The sequence below is a fragment of the Magallana gigas genome, chromosome 3, assembly GCF_963853765.1.
Source record: "Magallana gigas chromosome 3, xbMagGiga1.1, whole genome shotgun sequence".
Classification (NCBI taxonomy): domain Eukaryota; kingdom Metazoa; phylum Mollusca; class Bivalvia; order Ostreida; family Ostreidae; genus Magallana; species Magallana gigas.
Window position 1 is genome coordinate 4,229,254 of NC_088855.1, and position 25,609 is coordinate 4,254,862.

The 25,609-nt window shown below is 30.8% G+C and overlaps 1 protein-coding gene across 3 annotated transcripts; it reads right to left on the reverse strand.

Annotated features, from left to right (window-relative positions):
• Positions 1–15,872: 15,872 nt before the first annotated feature.
• On the reverse strand, positions 15,873–25,018 carry LOC136273556 (uncharacterized). 3 transcript variants are annotated; one of them, XM_066078154.1, is made up of 9 exons: positions 24,940–25,018; positions 22,758–22,851; positions 21,853–22,033; positions 19,344–19,394; positions 19,131–19,187; positions 18,451–18,597; positions 17,382–17,533; positions 17,103–17,247; positions 15,873–17,010 (listed from the first exon to the last, which is right to left on the reverse strand). In XM_066078154.1, exons 3-9 carry the CDS (start codon positions 21,992–21,994, stop codon positions 16,826–16,828), a joined length of 879 nt encoding a protein of 292 aa, XP_065934226.1. In that variant the 5' UTR covers positions 21,995–22,033; positions 22,758–22,851; positions 24,940–25,018; the 3' UTR covers positions 15,873–16,825. The 3 variants fall into 3 exon arrangements, with proteins under 3 accessions (XP_065934226.1, XP_065934228.1, XP_065934227.1); XM_066078156.1 differs by lacking the exon at positions 24,940–25,018 and adding an exon at positions 24,765–24,907; XM_066078155.1 differs by lacking the exon at positions 24,940–25,018 and having other exon boundaries at positions 22,758–23,029.
• Between the last annotated feature and the right edge of the window lie 591 nt (positions 25,019–25,609).

Genomic DNA, 25,609 nt, shown 5'->3' on the forward strand with positions numbered 1-25,609 from the left:
TAATAATGATCAATTATACGGAGGCCTCTCAACGTCATATATTGATCAATAAAAATGAGACTATCACAACACACGTACATGATAGATGATGAATGTTTTTATAGATGCGTATTATAGAGCCTTTGAATTGTTATTCATTAATTATCTAATTTGGTACAATTCATAGGTGGCGAAAGCTGAGAGAGAGAGATATTCAGGCATTGTAAACATGTATAATCCATACTATCCGCAACTGAGTACTTGATAGGAAAAAGAATGAAGTAAATGAATAAGATAACTAAAATCGTTTCATGTTTACTGTTTGCCACAAAGTTAACAAAAAAGGAAACTGTCAAATATAATTAAAGCTTCATAGAAATTAAAACAAACATTATAGGTATCCAACCCAATGATGAATGTTCTTTGATTCTCTTTGTCTTGCGGTCGGTCCTACAACGTCTTAGTTTATGATCGAGTTGCCTTTAACAGCACTCTTAATGCATTCATTCACAATTATTGAAAAAAAAACTTCTTCTTTATTCAGAATCTAAATTTCTTATAGTTGGGTGAAAGTTGATATTTTCATGAAAATGAGATTCCCCTGAGTATCTGTTTTGATGTTTCATTACATATAGATACTGAACTAAAGTTTTAAGTGTTCTCTCAATACTTTTCTGAAATAGACACAAATGATGAAAAAAACTTTCATTTATAAATGATGATTCGTGTTGCATAATAACCCGCCTATTTCTCAAAAGTCTTACAAACTCCCTCTGACATGACACAATCTCACTTTAATCTCTACAAGACAACGCTGCCTTATCAATATACATTTCGGAATCATAGGTTACCCTATCTGCTGCGACATTGTTGTGCATAACTTTCAAAATCCTAACACTCTTTTAAACCACAATGACTTTTAAACGTTATTTTGGTATTTACACAAAGAACATTCGCCCAGCAAGCTCTAGTCAATCTGAGGTGTCTCTGAGTCAGTATTTTACCTCTCTTTTGTTAACTGGCGGATAAATGTATCTCTTTCAAGCGGTTGTTGACAGCCTGAGAAATTTTGCAAAAATGACGAAGATGCAAAATTATACTAATTTTTTGTTTTTTTAGGTTTAGTCACGAGTAATTTATTTCAATCGGTAAGGTCTTATTTCATCTCAGTTCTTGTTAAGAAGACACGTTGGTTAAAAAAACATTCATTTCATTTCGTTTTTTATAAAGTGTTATATTTATCAGGGTGACTCTTTGAAGTTTTATAAGTGTATTTAAAACATGGTTTTTTAAACACTGTGGATAAAAATTCATAATTAGATCTACATGAGATCACATTCCATATCTCTAACTTATTTCTTTATCGAATTGCAATTGGACGCCTTTAAATATGCATATCAGTATTATAATAGGAAGTACAAAAATTATGACGTAATAATGTAAACTTTCGTCCTTCTATTAGCCATTTTTGGGAGTTAATTTTAATCAACTCTCCTATGCAGTCACTCTGGCAAACCGAAAGTGAAACAGTGTTTGGACCTAAGCACAAATCATCACCGCCGACAAGTCTTAGTTTTTGAATATAATAGAAAAATTCGACGTAATATATGCTGAAGCAATGCTTTTCAAGTAAACTTATCTATAAACACTTTGAAAATAGTAAGATTTTATATTATTCGAACAATTTAGATATTTATGTAGTCTCATGTATTCCTACGCCAGAGTTTAAAATAGTCTCGTTCAACCAAAAGCTCGTCTGTCTCCGTAAATCTCCGACAAACAGAGAGGCTCTCTTGCTTGTCGGAGATTACGGGAGACAGCTGAGCGTCTGGTTGAACGAGACTGGAGTTCAATATCAATAGTGCTTGGATCCATACAATTTTTAGCCGGGCTCTGCTGAAAGCAGAGTCCTGGCTGTAGGCAGGCAAATCGCCAATGTTACTATAAATAGCACACCTTCCAAAGTAAACAAAAAACCAAACAGCGTCAAAGTAATTAAAAAGCCTCCGCTATACCAAATAGTTACACAAAGAATCACGTTTTGTCAAAAGTGTTGGCATTTTGTTTCTTTTTTTTTAATTTCGAGAGAATTGTCTATCTTTTTTTAGTTTTCTTATTAATCACGTGTTTTAAAAACAAGACTATGCATTTTGGACACAAACAATGCGGATGAATTTCCGTGAACTACTTTGCTGCGCGTTGAAGAAATGGGGATTGAATATATAAGGCTTGTTGCAAAATTGAAGGCAGCAACTTTTTTCTACTATATTTTTGTTTTAAGTCGCTTACAAAATTTGGTCGTTCTCAGGCGCTTTGCCGACATTAAAAGCATGAGAGAGAGAGAGAGAGAGAGAGAGAGAGAGAGAGAGAGAGAGAGAGAGAGAGAGAGAGAGAGAGAGAGAGAGAGAGTTCAGTCTTTACTACACATTATGCTTAAAGACACACCAAAAAAGCCCGGCTTTCAGTACTTCAGTACTTTGATTAAAATTGTTTCGATTACTAACACATAGTTTGAAATCTATCTTTAAATATTACACAACATGATTCATGTGGGGTTTCTCTAAATTCTTGTCTGAAAAGTCTTAATTAAAATTCATATTATAAAAAAGTGCGTAATTTAAATACAGACTAGAAACTAATTGCCACGCAAGATAGGTTGATTTTAAAATAAATGATAATCGATAAAATCAACTCCCGTCAGTACTTCAGTACTTTGATTCCTATTAGAAGTAAAAGTTGTCGAACGAGGAGATAATGATCTAGAATAGAGAATAGTTGAATTTAATACTTATATACGATAATGCTATACGATTAAAAACATGTTTATGATATACAGTAACTGCTGAATCATTGAATTGTACAAGTTTAATACGATTTATCCTTTAAGACAAACTGTTTGTCAAAAAGAATGAATAACAATATGCTATCAAATATAAAATAACATACTTCAGTTGATGACTTGGGTACCTAATTGTAGTAGTTTAATAAAAGCAAATTAGTGTAACTGCAGTATGTAAAAGACAGTCCGTCTCGAGAATTGTAATTTCTACCTACATTGTTGTTTACAGATAACCATCTCTAATCAGTAAAGTTAAACCATACAACAAATCAAATGTTGTATTACATCTGTTGATATGCAACTTACTTAGATACATGTACATAGAGGATACACATTTATAAAAGCAGTACAGTGTATTCATTCAATATATCTTGCCTGCTAATTGCTTGCAACAACATCTACCAATAAAGATAAAACTAACAATTCCACTGCTTTCTCCAAAGTTATTTAAAATACTAAAAGATGAAACGAACAATCATTAAAATATACATGAGTACCTTTTATAGGCGTCATTCACATCCTTTTACACAACTTTTTTTTTTTTTTTCATGATTTATTTGACAAAGACAAAGACAGCAGAAAGAGATACAAAGGATACAAGTACACATATATCACAATGTAATAGCTTGTCTCTTAAAGAGAAAGATCATAATGTAGGTCTATATATTATGCATATATATACATATATCTTTACAAATGTACCTGTATACTACTTGAAAAAAGAAGATAGTGAGAATAAGATGAAAGAAAAGAGTTTGTGTGCGAGGTGGGGTGGGGGGGGGGGGTAGTACATTATATAACCTATTGAATCTAATGAATATAGCTAGTATATCATAATAATAAGTCACATATTTTTTTCCAGTGCCTTTCAAACTCTGAGAATCTACAATTTTTAAGCAAAATATATTTCTCCACGGAAATTCTGTTTTTCATTATATTTTCGAGTGCACCAAAATTCAGCTTTGGAACTTCTTTATATCTACTTACAAATATGTATTGTTTTATTATTAGAATTAAAAGATTATGTACTTTATACAAATTTCTCTCTTTATATTTTCCAAATAAAATTGAGTTTTTGTCAAATGTTACTTGCATTTCCAATTTCCTTAACAACCACTCCTCACATAGTTCCCAAAGTTCTTTTACACAATAGCAATCTACAAATAAGTGTTCAATAGTCTCATTAACTCTTTTACAAAAGGAGCAGACTGGGGATTCTTTAACCTTAATCTTGTGAAGATAGTCATTTGTTGGTATTATTCTGTGTAAAATTTGAAATTGTAGCCATTGTAGTTTTGACTCTTTAGTAATTTTAAACGGAAGTTCAAATATTTTGTTCCAGTCTTTGTTGTTAAAAATAAAGCCCATTTCTAGCCATTTATTTACAGATGTAATTGGATCTCTTTTCTCCTTAATAAGTTTGTTATACATGTCTTTACAACCTTTTTTATTGGTGAAGAAGATATTTATATGACTGGGGATACTTGGGCCAGACTTGTATTTGATTTCATTGATATTTTACACAACTTAAGGAAATAAAGAAACCTGTGTTGTGTAATTACACCTGTTTTCATAACATGGTAAAAATATGAAATAGCAAGAAAATTATATTTTCGTGGTTATCATGTTACAAATTTATGAAGTGTTGATTCACCGATTCTCGATCGTCCTCTGTAGTTTTTTTTAGTAAATAAACAATCAAACCATATATCTCCCGCATTTTCGATTGTTTAAAACACCGTTTCAGTTTCGGTTTCGGGGTCATACGCAGGTTGTCATTCAACGATTCAAAGATTGTTCTAGAAAATGTAAATGAAAAAGAATCAATATCCTTATTTTATATTTCGAAGTATGTATATTTTTGTATGAAATAGCTGATTTTTTTCTTGGTGGGGGGGGGGGGGCATATTTTCAATAATGATTCCTCTTAACGTTTTACCAGTAAAATTTAAAACTTCATTTTCAGCATAATTGACATCATGCCCAACATCAGAAAACACTCCATAGATTTTTGGTGAAGAAAAATGTGCTTGTTTGATATTGAACCCCTCGTTTCATGCATGGTACAGACCAAGTTTCGCTTTCACTGTGTATAAATAATTCCAGAAAATTCAGAAACAGAAACCGGCATATATACCTTTTATTATTTACATTTCTGTTCTGTACACGTACCTGGCTGTAGAATAATAACGATGTGTTTAAAGAAAAAAAAAATGAAATTAATATCTTTGCATTGTTTTAGATGATCTAGGAAAGTCAAAATAAAAATTATCCCGTAGACATTTTTTCAGAGATGACGATGTAGTGTATAATTCATGACTAACTTTAAAGTCGTAATATACGTCATTTATAATCAATAGCTTTTAACGTTCAAAATCAGACAATCATGTATGTCTGAAATTAAAGTGCCCACTTGAATTGCTCTAATTCTGGACTCATTCGTTTCTAGGATTAAAAAAAAAAAAGCTCGCAAGTTAATTTTAATTTCTGATAAACGATGATAAACTCGCCCTTCAGATGGATCTCTATTAATTTTCAGAGTACAATTACCAGAAATATACATCGGACCCCCCACTCTAGATCTCGTAAACATTTTCTCTATCAGCGCACGACTCATATGGAAACTATGACTTTGTCCTTTAAAAAGTTTTTCTCTATGCAACCATCAGGCATCATTCTTTATCAGTTTGGTTGTAAATTACTAAAAGATTAACGATTTTTACAATGGTCTTAAAACGAAAATGGCTATTGGTTAACTTTCGATTTTGTTTTTACGCTGCTTCGGTGAATTCTCAAAATCATCAAGCATTAAACTTCATTATTTGATTAGTGTTTCAGTAAATGTATTGTCATTCATAATGCTAGATTACTTGATTGATTTTATCAAATAAAAAAATACTCACCTATGTGCAATCTGTGACACCTTGATAAATAAAGTGTTTACGCTTAACCTGTCAAAAGAATTTGATAATGATCAATTGTACTGGAGCCTCTCAACGTCATATATTGATCAATAAAAATGAGAATATCACAACACACGTACATGATAGATGATTAATGTTTTTGTAGATGCGTATTATGGAGCCTTTGAATTGTTACTTATGAATTATATAATTTGGTACAATTCAAAGGTGAGAGAGAGAGAGAGAGAGAGAGAGAGAGAGAGAGAGAGAGAGAGAGAGATTCGGGCAGTGAAACCATATATAAACCATACTATACTCAACTGAGTAATTGATAGGAAAAAGATTGACGCAAATTAAAAAAAATTAACTTAACATTGTAGCATATTTACAGTTTGCCACAAAGTGAATAAAAAGAGGAAACTGTCAAATATAAACAAAACTTCATAAAATTTAAAACAAACACCATAGGCACTAAACCCTTATTTTTTCTGTGTTCTTGTTAAGATGACACATTGGCTAAAAAAAACCCATTCATTTCATTTCATTTCGTGATTTATGAAGTGTTATATTTATAAAGGTGAACTCTTTGAAGTTTTATAAGTGTATTTAAAACATGGTTTTTTAAACATTCAGTATAAAAATTTATGATTAGATTTACATGAGATCACATTCCATAACTCTAACTTGTTTGTATATCGAATTGCAATTGGACCCTTTAAATATGCATATCAGTATTATAATAGGAAGGGACTACAAAAATTATGACGCAATAATGTAAACTTCCGTCCTTCAATTAGTCATGTTTTCTATTAGAAGTGATATATTTCGAATGAGGAGATATTTTTATTAGTTGTGAAAATACGCGAACGATATGTGCATTATTCAGTTCAAATTTATTAATATCTTAGTGCATGTCAAAATTAAAATTAGTTTGTTCATAGAGGGGACTAAGGGGATAACGATTGATAAGATTTTTAAAATTCAAAATCGAAACTCGATAGAGGTTTCAAAGATTTCACTTCCTTAAAAGAAACTCCGGTAAAATCATCATGTGAATTAAAGAGGCACAGAGGCCACTTCGCTCACCTGAACAATAATAGCTGCAACTCTGAAACTTTAAAACTAAAAAAGCTTAAAACCTAAAGATGAACACACATATTTAGGGATTTTTTTGATAATATTATATTGTTCATATAATTATTTCACCACCTATCCTTTTAATATTTCCCACCCTAAATTCTTTTGTCAAAGATAACATTTTTTGTAAATTACTTCTAAAAGACATATAAATATACATGTAATGTACTCTGCAATATAGATTATTAAATCATAATGTGACTTTTTGTATCATTGTGTGTAATGAATGCTTTTTAGTATTTATTTTATATGACAAATTTAATACGATCAATACCTAGACAACTGGGATTAATTTTCCTCCTCAAAGCACACAAACTGTTTCCGATTGTCTCAAATATCCGTCATTAATGTAAAAATACAGGGACTTTATTTCTTCAAAATGATATAGAACGTTTTTTCTACAAACAAGTTGACAGGAATTTGTTATAAGGCACGTTCCTCGGAATTCTATTTTAATCTCCCATTCGTGATGAATTTATTCAATGCATCCAAGGATAAAATTTTAATTAGCTCTGAGTTCTAGAGAATCTGGGAAGTACATTTACAGCAAAATTACGATCAGATGTTATCCAATTACATACCAAAGACTTACGCTATGACAATTCGATGTATTTTGTTAGAATACAATTCTATTCAATTATTATCAGTAACAAAATGAGGTAGCATCACAAACAACAGCAATCTAAACAATCAGACAATGCAATCAAAAGCCAAACAATAATGTAATGTAGATGAGCCAGGCGTTCATCAAATAACAGTTAAGACAGCTTCAATTTTATTTTTTTTACAAGAGAACAAATGAAATACATTTACAATATCACTTTCTCATCCACACTCGATTACACCCCATACTCATTTAATTTGCTTTGATTTTTAACCGTACTTTACCTCTTGTAAAAATTAAAACAAATCCTTTTAACAGACAGACTTAATACCGGTACACAATAAGTTTCTTTTAATTCAAAATATGGTTGCCACACCTTCCATGATTACTTATTCACTTAAACTGATTTACACATCTCAACCACAAAACAGTATATCACTGATGTTCCAGTCTCGATCACTTATCTCGATCTCGATCACAGATCATCTGTATTCTGTAACTATCTAAATTTCTTGCTGACGTGATAATGTAGACTTCATTTTCTCCCTTAAATCCACCGTGGATTCCTTACAGGGATGTAGTCCTTGACCTACATGTAAGGTGCCGTGCTGGTGTTAAACATCAGAGTGGTTCTCCCCACTGGAACTTCAACGTTGTATGACCAAGTCAAAATGCATGCCCACTATTTAACAAGGTTCATGCACGATGCATATACCAATAATGACGCTCTGTACAGTCAATATGAGATGTCCCTCAAATCGCGTCTCGTCACACGGCAGACAACCCGGGAATGTCAAGGTGTCAGCGGTTTTACCTGACAGCACATTTGCAGAGAATGATGGGTATCCCTTATTACAAAATTAAAGGACCACGAAGATAGCGCGGGGCTAGTATACAAGTGATTGTAATCACAGATGGGAAGGCTCACCGAGACGAGACATCAACTTTATGAAGCATCACCTTTATGAGACCATCTATATCATATTATATGAAAATCATAGTTAATGATCTTGGATATATATGGATACTGTTTGACACATTATCGTATTATTATATCGTATGTTAAAAAATTGTATGATAATCATATGTTCATTTCATATGGTATTATGAGACACAACATTTATCAATACAATAACATGAAATACGATATTACATCCTATGATACTTACAATATATATAATATAATACAACAGAATACTGTAAAAAAAAATAATGATGCAATATGAAACTTTAACATATAATATGACAGTGTATTGTGTTATACATTATTTTATTTGATCACATAATACAATATCATAATATATAAAATACGATACATATAATATTATATGAAACAATATCATATCACATGATACATCACAATGTTGTAACATATGATAATGTATTGTATAATGTATTATACATAGTCAGTAGAAAATACTACCCCTTCAAGCATTATGACGTCGTTTAAGAGCATTTTGACGTCAGGTTTCATACTCAAATTGAATAATTTAATATTATTATTAAAGCTTGATTTCAATTGTTTTATTTACTTTTTATCATTCAAAAAAGAAAGTCGGTAAGATAAAATCGTTACATGGTTTGAAGATGACCTAATGTAGTTGACTTAATATGGTTTATACATGTACATGGTCAGTAAATTCCATATAGAACTTACTGACATTGTATTAACCATATTAGGACTACTGCAAACCATGTAAAAAATAATATCTTATAATACAATTGACATAATAATATATTATGTAATCCAATATCATATCATACAGTATCGTATCATATCATATGATATTATATATTACATATGTATATAATATTGTATCATATGATACAATTATATATATTATTTATATTGCAATATCATATGACAAAAATAGTATGAACTACAATATTAAATTATACATATTGTATCATAATATACGATAATATACATTACAATATCATGATACAATATCATATCATCATGTACAGAAAAACTTCATACAATATCATTTCGTATCGTAGAACTTTTAACAATAATGATATTGTATGATACAATATTGTATCATATAAAACAAAAGTGTATCAAATCATACAACCCTATATCATAGAAATCATGTTATGTCATTTAATAACAAACACATCTTTCAAGCAGGTTTGAGTGAGGTAGGAGATTTGTTTTAGTATTCTTGATAATGGAGATCATGATCTGTGTCTGAAGCTACCTCTGCCATTCATTTATATTATAGTTAAATCAACTATGCAAGTTAATATCTATAAAACATGTGACCTGTTCCAAAAAAATAAACCTAATCCAGCATCCAAAACCTAGGCTCGGATTCAGCATTCAAGCCTGTCAGGTGCATCAGTATCATAAGACTTACCATTCATGCAAGTTTGGTGAAGTCAGGACAAGCAATAACTAAGATATAATCATAAGAGGGCACCAGCTCTAAAAATCTTAACCCCATCCAGCATCCGTAACCTTTGGTTCAGATTCAGCATTCAAGCTTCTCTGGTGCATCAGTATCATAAGACGCACCATCCATGCAAGTTTGTCGAAGTTAGGACCAGCAGTAACTTCAAAATGGCTATCAAAGGGCACCTGCGCCAAAACCCTAAACCTGTTCAAAAACCTTAACCTCCTCCAGCATCTAAAAGTCATGGCCCAGAATCAGCATCCAAGTGTCTTAAGTCCATAGGTAGGTCCAGATACATCATCCATGCAAGTTTGGTGAAGATAGGACAAGTAATAACTTAGATACAGGATCCATAAGCTTCCCCGACTTCGTCTTGATGAGCATGCAAATGCTACTCGACCAGCCGCTATTATTACAGCACCTCGGAAACACAATTTAAGGTTAAAAATAACTCTCAAATATACATTATACAATCTAAAATCAACCCCCATACCCTAGTAAAAACATATTTTTTGTGGAAGCCCATATGATTACGATATTAATGGCAACTTTTTGTAATTGACAGTTGTCTTAAGTAATAGTCGCAAATGAAAATAAAAAAACACTTTCCGTAATATTACTATTGAAAGCTGGACTCTGTATTGTTCCTACGACAGGTTGTACTTACTTTAAATATATTGATCATTTAGTCCATGATATTGATTTAAATATTTGACAATCTGTAAAAAGTTATTCAAACATTAATTTTGCAATGCAAAAAAGGATTGTCATTTCCATCGACCACCAAACAAAAGCTCTGTGGGAAATTTAATCAAAGCGAAAGTGTTCTTGATATTCAACATAGGCAACAATCTTGGGCAAGACCGCTACATCTTTTTTAATTTTAAGATAAAAAGATAAAAATCAGTCACTTACAAAGCCATGTCAAATAAATGTGTCTTTTCATATGACCATATCAATTTTATTTAACTATGTATTCAGATTTGATATAGTGTGTGCAAAAGTAGAAAAGATGATGTTTAAAAAAATATTAGTATATTTTGTTGACCCTGTTGCTTGAGCCCCTGAGGAACAAGAGTTATGACATTTTCACTTTATGTTTCTCTTACCTCAAAGATGCATTTTTTTACATTTAAAAGATTAGCTATGTATTTTCAAGTTTAAAATGGAAAAACCAGACGACTGACAATGACGGACGAAAACCAATTAGCAATATGTCAAATATTGGTGTTCTTGTACGCAATACAGTTAAATGAACTTCCAAGAATTCATGTGACTCAGCGGGTAATATCTTACACTAAACATACTGAAATATTTTTTAAAAATCAAATTGTGGTATTCCCCTCTTCTGACCAAAATAAAATAACACGATACTTCAAAAGTTTAAATGTTTTGACACTCAAAACACTTTTAAAATTAGGTTCTCGACTTCGCTCTACAATGTATATAGAGCGTAACGACCGTTAAGATTTTGTTATTCAAAATCGAAATTCTGGGTTTTAAAAATATCACCTCTACAAACGAGAAAATGAAGACAAATTTACTTCTGTAAATAACGATATGATATTTTTAAATATCAGGTTTTTCTTTCGGTTTATCATTCGTAGAAACTGCATTCTGGGGCTTTTTTTAGTATCGTTTCAATTAAAGATAAACAAGGTGCATTTCATCCACACACGTGCAAATAACTTTAACTTTATCACTTTTATCACAACTGGTGATCCTGTACTCTTAAAAAGGCTGGGTGGTCAAACTATTAGCCATCAGATCTACCTTATTTTTTTTAAATGATTTGTTCAGCTATATAAACTACTATCATGTAAAACAAATTTGATACAGACACGGTTCTAAAATACAAGCAAAGTATTGTTTTAAATCAAAAGTAATTGAAATCAATCTTGTCTTTAAACAAATCAATAAAAGCTATTATCGTTTTTAACAGGTTTCTTATATCACTTCGTTTATGCAATTTTAATGTGTCCTGTTTATGTTACGTACAAACAACTACATGTACGTATAACTGCCATGGTTCTCAAGTGGTTTGAATTGCATGTCTCTATTATAAGGTTTCTAGAACCTATCATTAAACATTATTCCCTTGCTTTATAGGTATTAACATGTAAATACTTTTTTTAAAACAAGACACCTCTTTTTGAGTATCGATCGATTAAAGACTATTTTGTTCTGATTATAAAATTAGGGCAAAAAAATTAATAATACAAAAAGACAGTAGTTCAGTGTCTTTCAAAATGTGCCTTAAATCTAAAGGTTAGTCATTTCTCTAGTTTTTTTGGAAATGTGACATGAAAGGTAATATCACAATTTTAAAATTTATTTATTCAAATTTTTATGATAAATTTGTTTGTAAGTTTCAGTACATTAAAAGAAGTTGGATTTAGGTCTACACGTGGCAATCCAACTTGTACTCAGAGCTGTCTTTCCAAGGAGAAAATTTTCAACATTCCAAACCATCAAAATCATTTTGAATTATCTTTTCTGTATTGAATATCTAACCTCCATAAAAATCTTTAAAAACAAAGATATATAGCGGGTTCCAGTAAACCTTCTTCACAGTCTCTTTCTTTACTCCTTTCTAAAATATTTACAGCAGTAAAGGAGAAACTTAAAGTGTACTGCACAACAGTATGTTCAAAAAGCGTTGTAAATCAGATGTAAATATTTAAAATTCCATGGAATTTTTTGAAAATTTGAAACCACAAAATGTTGCCGAAATCATTGACTCAAACATGACTTTTCTCCACTTTATACAACCAATCTCCCAGAATAAATGAACGTTCAGGTTATTTGATATCCTTGATAGATGCTTTATCAGTAAAAATTAGTCATTTACAAAACTATTTTGTTAAAAAGCAATCGGATTGCGTACAAAAATAATCTGAAGAGAATATTAAAACGATGCTTGCGTTTCTGATTGTCAACATCTATGAAGTTTTTTAAAAATCAGATCCTCTAACAATCAGTTGGAATTCCCATTGGTACCAAGTGTACTCCATTGTTAGCAGACCTTTTTTTGTATTCATAAGAAGCAGAATTTTTTCAAAGAGTTGTACATGAAAAAAATGAGATAACTCGCTGTAATATTCAACTCGACATTCGGGTATATCGACAACGTATTATTTATCATCAATTGTTACCTTTATTCTTACGTCGACTCGATATGCCCCAGTGAACTTGAAGTGAATTGTACCACATAGTCTGAGTCATCTGTTTCATATTTAGATATTTAGCTAGAATATGACATTATTGGTTAATGGTAATCTAAATAAAAAACGTTATGACAAACGTGATGACTATCAGTATTTCTATTGTCAACTTTACTTATGTAGCAATTACCCTCATCACCTGTATATGGAGGTAAGTTTTTGTCTCTCAGTTGATTCGATACGCAAGGGAATGCTTTATGCCTGATCAATTTCTAAAACGGGACAAGCTACTGACAAACAGGTTGATAAAACAAGATTATCAACAGTCTCGATTGACGTCTTCATTTTGTATGTTCTATGCACCCCTGCAAATGTGTTCGGAATGTTTTCTTTATCGTTGCTAAGTATGTAATAAATCAGGAGGTGCTCAAATGAAAGATCACGAGACTTCCCCGAGATTTGCTCAGTCCATGTGAAATCTAGCGGAGGTTTAGCGTTCGGATAATATTCTCAAAATACTTAAGTACTGATCGTTTTTTAATATAATATCCTTCTTTGATTTATGTTAAAACATGAAAAAATATTAAGATATGTCTTGTTTTATCATCTAGCAGTTATTTAAACTCAACGATGATATCTAAAACAGAGTTATCGTTGTTGTTCAACGTGGTTGAATATATAAACATTGGGTTGCTTAATAAAATCATGGACATGTTTGATGTTTTAATACCATTCTTTAAAAAAAAAGTATGGATGTCTGTTTTGAATTAAAACTTACTATATCAAGACAATTTCAAGGAACATTCTGCATAAAATAGTATAGTCTGTTTCACTATTGGTGCTATTAGAAGGTCAAGCGCGGATCGAAAATTAATCCTTAGGAGGATCGCTATTAAGCATGTTAATTGTTACAAAAGCAGAAAAAATCTATATTTTCTATTGTCAAAATTATTTCTATAACTCAAATCTTTCCATCATGTTTTTTGGTTTAAATTGGTTTTTAAAAAGTTTTAATTCAATAAACGTTTAGATTTTATATTTGACTACAAGTACCTAGATTCTTGGAAATAGACTATAAACACAAGGCACGATTTTTGCTGCAAAACTGAAAGGGTCAAATAAAACCACATGGTCTAAATTCAAATGAAAATAACATTCGTAGGGGTGTATGGTCGATACAAACACCTTGTCAGCAAATACAATCCCCGCTAGTCGAATGCTGACTGACGTTGTTCATACTTATTAATCGGCCATTATTATTCACCAAATTGTCTTCGGATTTTCCCGTTTTCCCGATTTCGACAAAGCGCATACGGCGGATGTGACCGGTCAACAGAAGATGTTCACTTCTCCATGGCACCTGGCCCTGTCCTTAATTTTAGTAGAGCCCAATGTTTGCCCTGCTCATGTTTTGTATATTTCCTCTGGATTTGTGATTAAGAACACTGTTCGTTATCGCCACATTTTATATAAAAATAAAGTTTAAATTGTTCATCGTTTCAATGAAGAAATACAGCTCAAAACTGAGAACATCTACAGGTCTACGCAATTGTTTATTCGTAACATAAATGCAACATATCAAAATTACATGAACAAAAATAATGTATGTCATTGATAAAAAAAAAAAAAAAACCTTTTTATGGCTTATTCAAGACAGGATTTATTTCAAGTATTTTTAGTTCAAAAAACTATTTGCTTTCATGAAGAACCGTTTTGATATTAATCTGACTTTTTAAAGATGTAAAGTGTAATTCTGTATTCTGGATGGTCAACAAACTAGCCTTCGCATATATCTTATTTTTTATAAATGATTTGTTTAGCTATAAACTTTTATTAGGTGAAGCAAACTTTAGTATATTTTAACTTTTAAATAAAATTCAAAATTAAAATTCAAAATACTAAACATGCAATCAAAAAACAATAAAGAATTTGTTATTCACAAAAGCGATTGGGAAAATACTTATATGAATAAAATCGTTTTGCTGCAAGACAAAAAGATTTCGGAATTTAATTACAAATTGTTAAAAATCTACTTTGAAATAATTATTGTGTAAGTAAGATTAATAAACATTGTGATTATATGTGTAAAATATGTACAGACACCACCTTATTTTTGCGTGTGTGAATGTACAACATACATGGAAGATAGTGAGCAATATTTATGATTTTGTTGAATGGAAACACATAGTTATTGGCTTTTACTCTGTTACAAATGAAACCACTGCCATGTATAAATTACTTTTATCTTTTGTTGCATTAAAAATTTACAAATAAAAGATGTATTGTAGACAAGAAAATATTGTTGAAACATCAGAAGGAATGGTATGTAATTTGAAACAATGCATTCAGAAATACTTCTACATTGTATCGGAAATACTAGATATTCTTCATTCTTCAAAACGCTCTTGGATAAGTTGTAGCTAGTTTTATGTCGCCATGGGTGACCTGGCTCATGTTTTTTCACATAAATAGGGAGATAAAATATAGACTGTGATGACGGTGGATCTACCTCCCTACGAAACGCTTTCTCATTAAAACCTATTAACTTATCTTTGTAAAAAAATAACTTTGATTTTGTATTAAATAGTTTTGTAACTTTAAATATAGTGCTTAGACAGATATGATAGGTGTTATTACTACTACTATTACTCTTATTATTTTTATTATTATTATTATTATTATTATTATTATTATTATTATTATTACTACTACAAATACATTTGAATATTGTTTTTGTAACATGTACTTTTGTAAATAAATATTTGAAAAAAGAAGTATATTTTAACTTTAAAGATTTGAATGTTTCCCTGTATCTTTACACAGAGCTCTCCTTCTTAAGAAGGTTAAAATAGTCTAATAATGGCCAAAACTATCCAACATTCATATCAACTTACATAGAAGGTGATGGTACATTGGTACATTGCTTATTTCTTATCAAAGTTGAGGTTTATTGTGATTCCCTCCAGTATATAGTTGTTATGGTTATAAACATTTCTGAGTATCATTTCACATGTATCTTCAATGCATGTTGTTTATATTGGGCATAAACAAAATATATCATTAAAACACGTGTTTTAGTACAAGAATGTTTATATTTGAAAAATATAAATCAACAAAAATAAGAATCAAATAATCATGCAACATTTAAAATAAGTATAAAACAAAAACATATTAGCCATATATGATTATAAATTGAGATCAAATACCGGTCCGGATCTGGTAACAAGTGCCTGAAATCATTGAGATTCAAACGTGAAAACATAACATAAATGAAGTAAATATGGAACATTGAGAGTAATGCTTACATGGTATCAACTTAGGTGCATCAGTAAAATCAAGAACTGATGCCTCAAGTATATATATTATATACATATAACCTAAGTTAAAGAAATTATCGCATACATTAGTTTGGAACCGTTGTGAATGAACCTTACAAAGTAAAAACAATTTTGAAGTCATAAATTTTATTACAAAAACGGAACAGCTCTTAACACATTATTCATGGTTTTATTCTAAATACTACAATATTTTGTCATTCGTTGTGTATTTTGCAATTACTGCCACGTTTTCCCTGATGCAACATTCGTTCAAATAAAAAAAAAATGAAATAAAGTTGGTTATACTTTGCACACAATATATGTATATTGAGACAGATAGTATTAGTTGCCTAAAAGACACCTAGACATCAATAACTTGTACGTCTTTAACCTATAAAGTAAAATGGTTTTTGAGATACGTGTTGTGGTGGTGATGTTTGAAATAAAGTAAAAATAATGACCAACAACCAACAAAATGAAAAGATCTCACAATTGTAACGTAAGTAAAATAACGATCAGCACGTGGGTGGATAAATGTATTCCTGCCGTAGAAATCATATTTATTGAATCAACCCGAACCGTCGTCGGATCTTCGGGGACAATCCAGTAAGGGACATCGGTGACAGCGAGGGACTCTGTGATGTCTTCTGTGTCTTCACACAATAGCAATTCTATGAAATGAACGATCAGACATTACCTTATTTGGAGACTATTCTACATTTACAATATGACGTTTCTATTTACCATTTAAACATTCTCTCACCTCTTATTTGAGATGCGTGTGTTTCGTAACACTTGAAAGCATACCGCCTGTTCCTGCTGTATGTGACACAGTCGGTTTTCGTATGGTCGCAATTCTTTAAAGGAGCAACCGTAGAGTTTGAGATTCTATCACAGAGCCTTATTATCTGAAATTGCATACAAGTGTTCGAGATAAATGACAATAAAAATTACCAATACGAATGCCATTTATGGGCAAGGAAAAAAATTGAGAGTGAATAAAATTAAGAAATTAATCAATGAAGTGAATAAATACAATTACATTTTCCATCTTTTCTTCGCAAAACATTCCCTGGTAGGGCGGTGGACATTCACATGTGATATCTGGTGCCACTTCGTCTCCTTCACATTTAATCTTGCCTCCGTTAATACAGGGTCCATTGTTATTCAAACTATACATTTCACAATCTAGACCTACTCTGGCCAGTAAGAAAAATAAATCGTTATTTGAGATACTTTGAATAGCTACCTAAAGGTATTTGTGAGCAAGACTAGGGTATATTTTTAACAATATACTCTTTATATTATATACAATATACTTTATTTATTCTTACAAATAATCTAAGAATAAGGAATTTTCAGTTGATAAGCTAAATTTTTCAAGCATTTAGTCTTTGGAACACTCAATTTTAAAACATCGATATCACTGACCCCCATCAATTAGATCTTGTCAAAGTAATACTAACATCATATCTAGACAAACTGAGTTAATTTGATAAAACTGTTGATATTCAGAAAGCAAATTTAAGCTACTGAAGAAATAAACTTTTATGTGCAAAAAATGTCACAATAAATTATGCAGCTGTTAAGAGAATTTTTCTTATTCTCCCTATTCAAACAGATCATTGTGTAATTGAAAACAATATTTGATGTAATAATAACCCTTCATTTGAAATAGTGGCAATAAATGCCAATTGGGCTTAAGATGCTTTTAGGTGCAAAAAGGTAAAACTACAACGTAAATGCCACATTACTCAAAACAATGAACGCTGACCCTCTTTTTGTATTTTGAAGTAGGCCTATATTTTGTCCACAGATTTCGGGGATATTCTTCTAAAGAAATTCTTAATACAAGAAGAGGAGGCGTGATACACCTTAGATTATAAAGTTTTAGTAAATGTACGATTTTGTATAATGATGCAAACCGCGCGTGTGTCCAAACAGTACGCTATATGCGTCACTGATCAAACTATTGAACTATACATTAGAATTTGATTCGTAGCTTTACCACAGACAAAAACAGTGATAAGTGGTAGTGTGTACAGATACTAAACGCAAAAAATTCATGGTTCGCAGTTAAATTTTTTAAGTTAACTATCTAATTTACTGACATTTTAATTGCGTTACAACATCCGATTTATCGCCGTGTGGACAAGAGGAGAATTGGTGATACATGGCTTCATACACGTTGTGGAAAGTACAGACACACTCCGGTTTTATGTACATGTTTGACGTTCCACATCTCAGAAATCCGTCTTCTTAGAAAACGATTTAAAAAAACTTGTTTTAGTACATGTATATGTCCAATTGTGATAATATCTGCAGATTCTAAAGTTCAATTTGGCATGGTCTGCAATATGAGTCTAGTATTAGTATCTGATCTGCCAAGTATAAGTATGGAATTTCTGAAGCTTAAAGCAAAGCATTGCCAATTCTAATGATATTATATACTTTGATTAGCATAATTATATGTTTATTTGACTAAAGCGTTTGGTTTAGAATTTTTCTACGATATAATTCTACAGTTTTATGGCTACCACTGAGTAAAAATTAATATGCATTGGCTATTGCATTATCAGAAATAAGATAATATTAAACAAATATGATTGGTCTGTATGCAGATATGCTTTTATTTCAGAAGTAGATAACACTAATTGCAATTTATTTTAACCTAAGCAGAAACAATTGTTTCCAAAAAAATGATAAATGATCGACTTTTGTTCAAGACTCGTATTGCCGACACTCATACCGACAAAAGCAGGCACTTTTTTTTTTTACAAAATCTATTTACCTGCTCCGTGTACTTGACACTCCGTTTTGTTGTTGTTAGACAAGAAAGAAGGAGTTTCTATAAAAACAAGAAATCTAGTGATCCTAATAATTTATAACTCATAGTTTGTGTTTTATGTTTGATAGATAATTATAAGAATAAGTTACATATATAGAGTTTTTAAAATTTTGGGCTGTTAATGATTAAATTGATCCTAAGAGAAGCAAGACTTACGAGGTGTAAAAATGGACATCTTGTCCTGAACAATCACGCATTGTGTAGGTCCTGTAAAACGAATGTTTAAATTTAAGGGGACTTGGACACGGTTTGACTTAAAATTAAAAAAATTATTTTTCCATTTTAAATGTTTGTATTGATAAATATGGACGTTTATAATATCATGTCAAAATTTGAAAGTCAAATATCAAGTTATAGGCAAGATACGGAGGTCAAATTCTTTGTTTTGTAAACAAAGCTTGAATATTGTCAGTTTGTACATATGTGTTGTATTAGCGAAAGTTTCAATCAAATGTAACTTTCTTATGTTGATAATATATATATAGCATTTATGAAGATACTGAGTTAGTTTAAATTGTTTTTTTACATGTCATTTTGTCTACAAAATGCTAATTCTCTACATTTCATTTTTGTAAACAGCTATAAGACTCGAGCTTTGTTTACATAACAACCAATTCCTACCTCTGTATCTCGCTTGTAACTTGACTTTAACATTCAATATTTTGGTCAATCATTCAAAATGCACCAGTAAACCATTTTATACATAAAAAATAAAAATAAGATTCTTGATCTCAAATCGTGTCCAAGTCCCTTTAAACGCTTGTGAATAAATTCAAAAAAACAAATTATTATGGGGTCAATTACATTGGAAAGTAATTAATTAAATTACAATTACTTGCTTAAATTCTTCAATTAAATTACCATTACCATTACAAGAGTTTTCAAATGTAATAAATTAAATTATATTTACTTTGCAGATGTAATTAATTAAATTACAAATTACATTTTGCATCAAAATTTACAAAAACCATGATTTATCTACAACACAAACATTTAAGGAGGTATGAACACAATTCCCTCAGAATCAAAATAATTTGACTGTTTGAGAATTTCCTGACTACTCTGATAAGTTACAATTTTTGGAAAGAAAATATATAAATTTGGTTTTATATTCATTGTTTATTTCAAAACGCAGGTATTGGTAGTCGCAATATGGAGGTGTCCCATACCACCCTGATAATCAATAAACATTTAAAAGTCATATCCCCTAGCCTACACCTACCATGTCAACTAAAGTATTTCCTGCATGCAAAACTATTATATGAAAATTTTCTCCTTTGCATTTTTATACACCATTTTTTTCTTTCTAAGTACAATACCAAAGTACAGGATAATCTCAGGTAGAGGACAGACTATAATTGTTATCAAAACACAATTCACACCTGTTGTTTTATACCTAATTAGCAAATTTTTGCAATAAGGGAACACACCTTGTAGACAAGTTAGGCATCAAAAACTTAAAACCCATTTGAAGCCATGCATTTTAGCTTTATGTATTTTAGGCTATCAATTATAAAGCATGACTTGATAGTTTATATAATTTCGATAACACTGATTTTGTTTGTAAATTAAACAGTGATGTTTTAAACTAACCCAATGATAATTGGCACACTAATTATTCTAATAAGAAGAGAAATAAGTATTTTAAGAAGAAAAAAATCAAACAAATCATCAAATACATGTACTTAATTAAATTTGGGAAACTTATCATTAAATATTGAATCACTGAAAAAATCCATTTTGAAAAATATTTAGTATGATATAAATGTATAACAATAGTTCAATGTTTTTTAACTACTCTTTGTAACTTGACTTTGTACCATTGTTAGTGTGGGGAACCATGGGTAGTAGACAGCTTCATATTTATATATACATCGGTGTGTAATTGAAAAGTAATTGGAATTACATGCCTTTTTGAAAGTAACTAATTAAATTACATTACATGTAATTGAAAATTTTCAACAACAACTCTTGATCTGACTTTAGAATTATGTATAAGTTTGCGTTAAAGGGGCAATATCTCGATTTTGTTAAAATTCATTTTTCTATTCTTATTGTTTAGAATACTTTTGTAATTTTTTGATAATAAACAAAGATTTTGGTGTAGGTCATCGAGCTAAATACAAAATATAGAGCTCACATTTTTTGTTTGGTAAACAAAGCTCGTGTTTTGTTTTTGTTCACCTGTTGGTTTGATATACCAGTAAAGATTCTTTTTCAAGCTGAATTTTCTATTTGATAATTCGTTTTGAACATACCCTAACAATTCTTAGCGATTGCCACATTTCTGGAGATGTTGAAACTTGGAATTATCTGGTCAGCCTTCACAATGCAAAAAATCTACTTGAGCTGTGTTTACGTAATAAAGAATTAAGAGCTCTGTTTCTCACTTATAACTCGACGACTGATAGTCAAATTGTGGGTCACTATTTAAAATGCCTAACTTAAGCATTGTAATCATTAAAAACGTGATATTATTTTTGACAAAAATCGTGGTCATTCTTCTTCAAACGCAATGCTATTATGGAGTGTGTTACTTCTGCTTTCATAATAAGAAAAACGGGCCGAGTACTTCCGGCGAGTTTTCATCAAAGTGAGTCTTATAACAATGGAGGCACTCGATTAACTTAATGACTAGATGATTGTGACATACACAATAGTTTACCTGTTTGTTGTTGTGACACAAAACGGAACCAGTTCAGCAGACTGACCACCATTAGTTTAAACTTCATTTTTGTTTTTGATTCCCAATATTCAAATTGAAAGAGGTGGTTTAAAGCTGTGATGTCAAGAGCTACATAACTCATCTAGGAGAACTTTTCCCCAAGTACTGGTTATTTAAGAAGCTAAAATATTTATAAAAAAATATGATTAGCTCATGCTTTAATGCATTTTTTGCAAAATGTCTTATATTATCAACAACCATTTATAATAAATTCTTTAGCTTTCCCGAATATACTAATTGGTGAAATTTATTAAAACTGCTCTTCGGGATTGAATGATCGAATTTGAAATAACAAATGAAATGTTACACTGGAAATATTGAATAACCTATCAAGGAGACATGAATCTCTAAGACACACATGTATTAACTTCTTACTTCTCACAATGTGTTTTAAACTGGTGTGCTATCTATTATATAAACAAACTAACTTAATTTATCTAAACCTATTCTTCACTTTATAATATATTTTGCTGATTCCCTGAAAATTACCGTAAACAGACTGATTCCCTGCAAAACAGATTAATTAATTCCCTGCAGAAAGATGCTTAAGTTTTATGAACTGATACACACCTCTTTATTTTAACGATTCGAAATGTTCCGAAAACAATCATGAGTATTTAAGTATTCAGAATTTAAATTGTATATATTTGGTGGCAACACATTTTCTGATTGGCTATTATGATTCATCTAAATTATATACCATAACTTGCTTACGCCACAATACGACGCGAGTGCAATTAATTTATTATTTTGACGTTATAACTTGTTGGATACATAAAACATCAAATTTAATACTTTTCTTGTTTGATTTTTTGTATCGGACAAATGAAACAATCAAAATATACCATTTAGGGAGTCAGCAAGATGCCAAATCTGAACGTCTTCGCCTCGGGAAATATAGACTTGTCTAGGTGAAGTGAAATCTTGCCCAATGGTAAACTGAAATTGTATAATGTCCGGAATGTTATACTGAATGGTTGAAAACGAAACGACGAGCTAGAAATAGGACAACGTAATAAAGTGAAAATTCCACAGTGATAAATCGATACACGTTGTTATAGATATTAATATGTATTTAATGATACGCTTTATCAGGTCGAAACCACTGGGAATAACAATGATCAATTGACGAAGCATTTTTAAAATAAGCTGTTCAATCATCTGAATATCACTTTAAAGAGGTTCGCTCCTTAGGTTTTGGGTAGCCATTTTCGGTCACCTCCAGTCTGAAAATCTGTATCACATATTAATTCTAGAAGTATATTTATATTTTACAATGCCAAATAAACTATACATGTTCAATCCAGTAAAATAAATCGTTATTAAAGTGATCAGGTTAGACCATCCTTGTGGAGTTACTGTACTCGAGCACTTGTGCCTCAACTTGTGAAAAACGCCGATGTTTTACCAATTGAAAGATTTTCATTTATAAGCGCAGTTTTTCAACGCTGCGATTGGATCAGCTACTCGCAGCTGCAGCCAATCATAAAACGGAGCTTGTCACCGAATTTTCGTAATGAAATCTGCCATGGGTTTATGGGGAGCGGAGTGGACCGAAAACACTTGGCTATCGAAGAAGATCTAGGGCTTTATTGAATTCGACGCGCCCAACCAAATCTACCAAATAATAAAGTATAACTTATTAAGAACCAAATTGGATGTAGCGACATCTTGGATATAGAAAAGTTGGGTTTTTTTTAGTCCCGGCAAAATTCTTGCAAACTTGTATGGTTATAACAAACTAGCTTATAAGAAATTTACGGATAAAACGAACATATTATGAGGATCATAGAGCTGAAAATAAATGAATTTTACATCTTTTATTGCGAATCGTTTCATAGTTTTAAAACCTAGAAATAGCAATAGACATAATTGTTGGAATGAATATAATTTAAAAACCTTTTATTTACCAATTAAATAGGATTTCTAAAGAAAGTATTTTATCTACTGTGGTTTCATAAATATTCGTTGAATACCAATTTTCGTGGATTTCGTTGTTTAGTTGATCCACGAAATGTAATGTTCATTGAAGTGTAATTTCTATTAACATTGTTGATTGATAGGGTCATTGGCCCCGAATTAACGTATCCTTGAAACTGTGATGTTCACTTTATCCACGAGAATTGATACCCTTGAATATTAATGAAACCACAGTATGCCTCAAAAACCACAAATGTCAATAATCTTGAAGTAATTACGAATTCGCTGTTCGGATATAACGAATTACGGTTAAAGAGAAATATTTACATTCAGTGCATATTTCCCCTTATGTTTGCATTGGAAAACTGCAAAGTTCAATTTTCTATGAATACATTTTGCTAATTCATTAGCCATGAACACATATACAAACGTCTTTAAGTGTTTTGAGTATAATTATTTAGTTTTGTTAGATAAATGAAAATACATCTTACAAATTTAATAAGTACTTTTAAAAACAATCATAAACATATATCTACTCCTTAATAAAAAAGATTTTTATCCACAAAGTTTCTGGCACAATATTTTTGTCACGGAAGCTAACATAAAAACAGATTTATACTACTGTTCCATGTATGTTTCATACCCCTGACTAAGAGCGCACATAATGGCTTTATAGCGGCGATACATAATATTTCATACAATTAGACATCATTATGAAAATATCAATATAAGCATTGGATGCTTATTTTTGGATGTCGTCGGTCCTATGACACACAAATAACTAACGCGCGGTTTTCAATTTTTCTGCATCGCTTGGTGTGCCATAGGACCGACGACATTTAAAAATGAGCATTCAATGCTTTAGTAAATCAACTGGTCCCTAGGGCTGTGCAATGACCGAGTTTTTCTGTACTCAAATATTGATTCCTTACCTCATAAATAAAACGTTGTTGCTATACTTGGTACAATAGGAAACAAATTAGACGCAAACATATTGAATTTCAATATGCATAAAAAAAGTAATTTCTTCAACCAAACATATTTACTAAACGTTCAATTATATGCACAATGAAGTTTTTTAAAACAATGTCAATTTATAGAACTTACAAATGCTGACCTCACTTCGCCAAACTGAAAGTTGATTTTACCTCCCAGGTATATTTAATACGGTAGCTTTTAAAGGGACATGATCATGATTTTGGTCAAAAAATATTTTTCCGATTTTCATATTTACAATGCTTCAGAAAAGCATTTTTAATAGGCAACCGAAATTTGAGTGTCATTTGTTGAGTAATAAGCGAGTTTCAGAGCTTGTAATTCTTCGTTATGTAAACAATGCGTTATGTTGAAGTAAATATTTCAGTTTCAAACCTAAAAGAATGTAATAAACATAAGGAACTGTTAATTTATGCTTTAAATAAGTAGTAAGATGGAAAATGATTTTTTACTGGTATATTGAACATATGTAAACAAAAACAGGGCACGAGCCTTGTTTTTGTGAGCCCTGTATCTTTCTTATAACTCTACGAGTGACTTTTAAATTTTATTTGATCATTAGAAATGCATTTTTAAAGCATTGTAAATAGTAAAAACATAAAAATAAAATTTGACCAAAGTCGTTACCATGCCCATATACTACAATGTAGCTCTATATTTTCTAGTTTATTTCTCACAATCAGGATTGAATGTTTAAACCAATGTTTCATTTAGTATAATAACTCCTCTTAAAATTAAATTAAACAGCATTCATAAATCTCATTGAAAGAAAATCATGCAG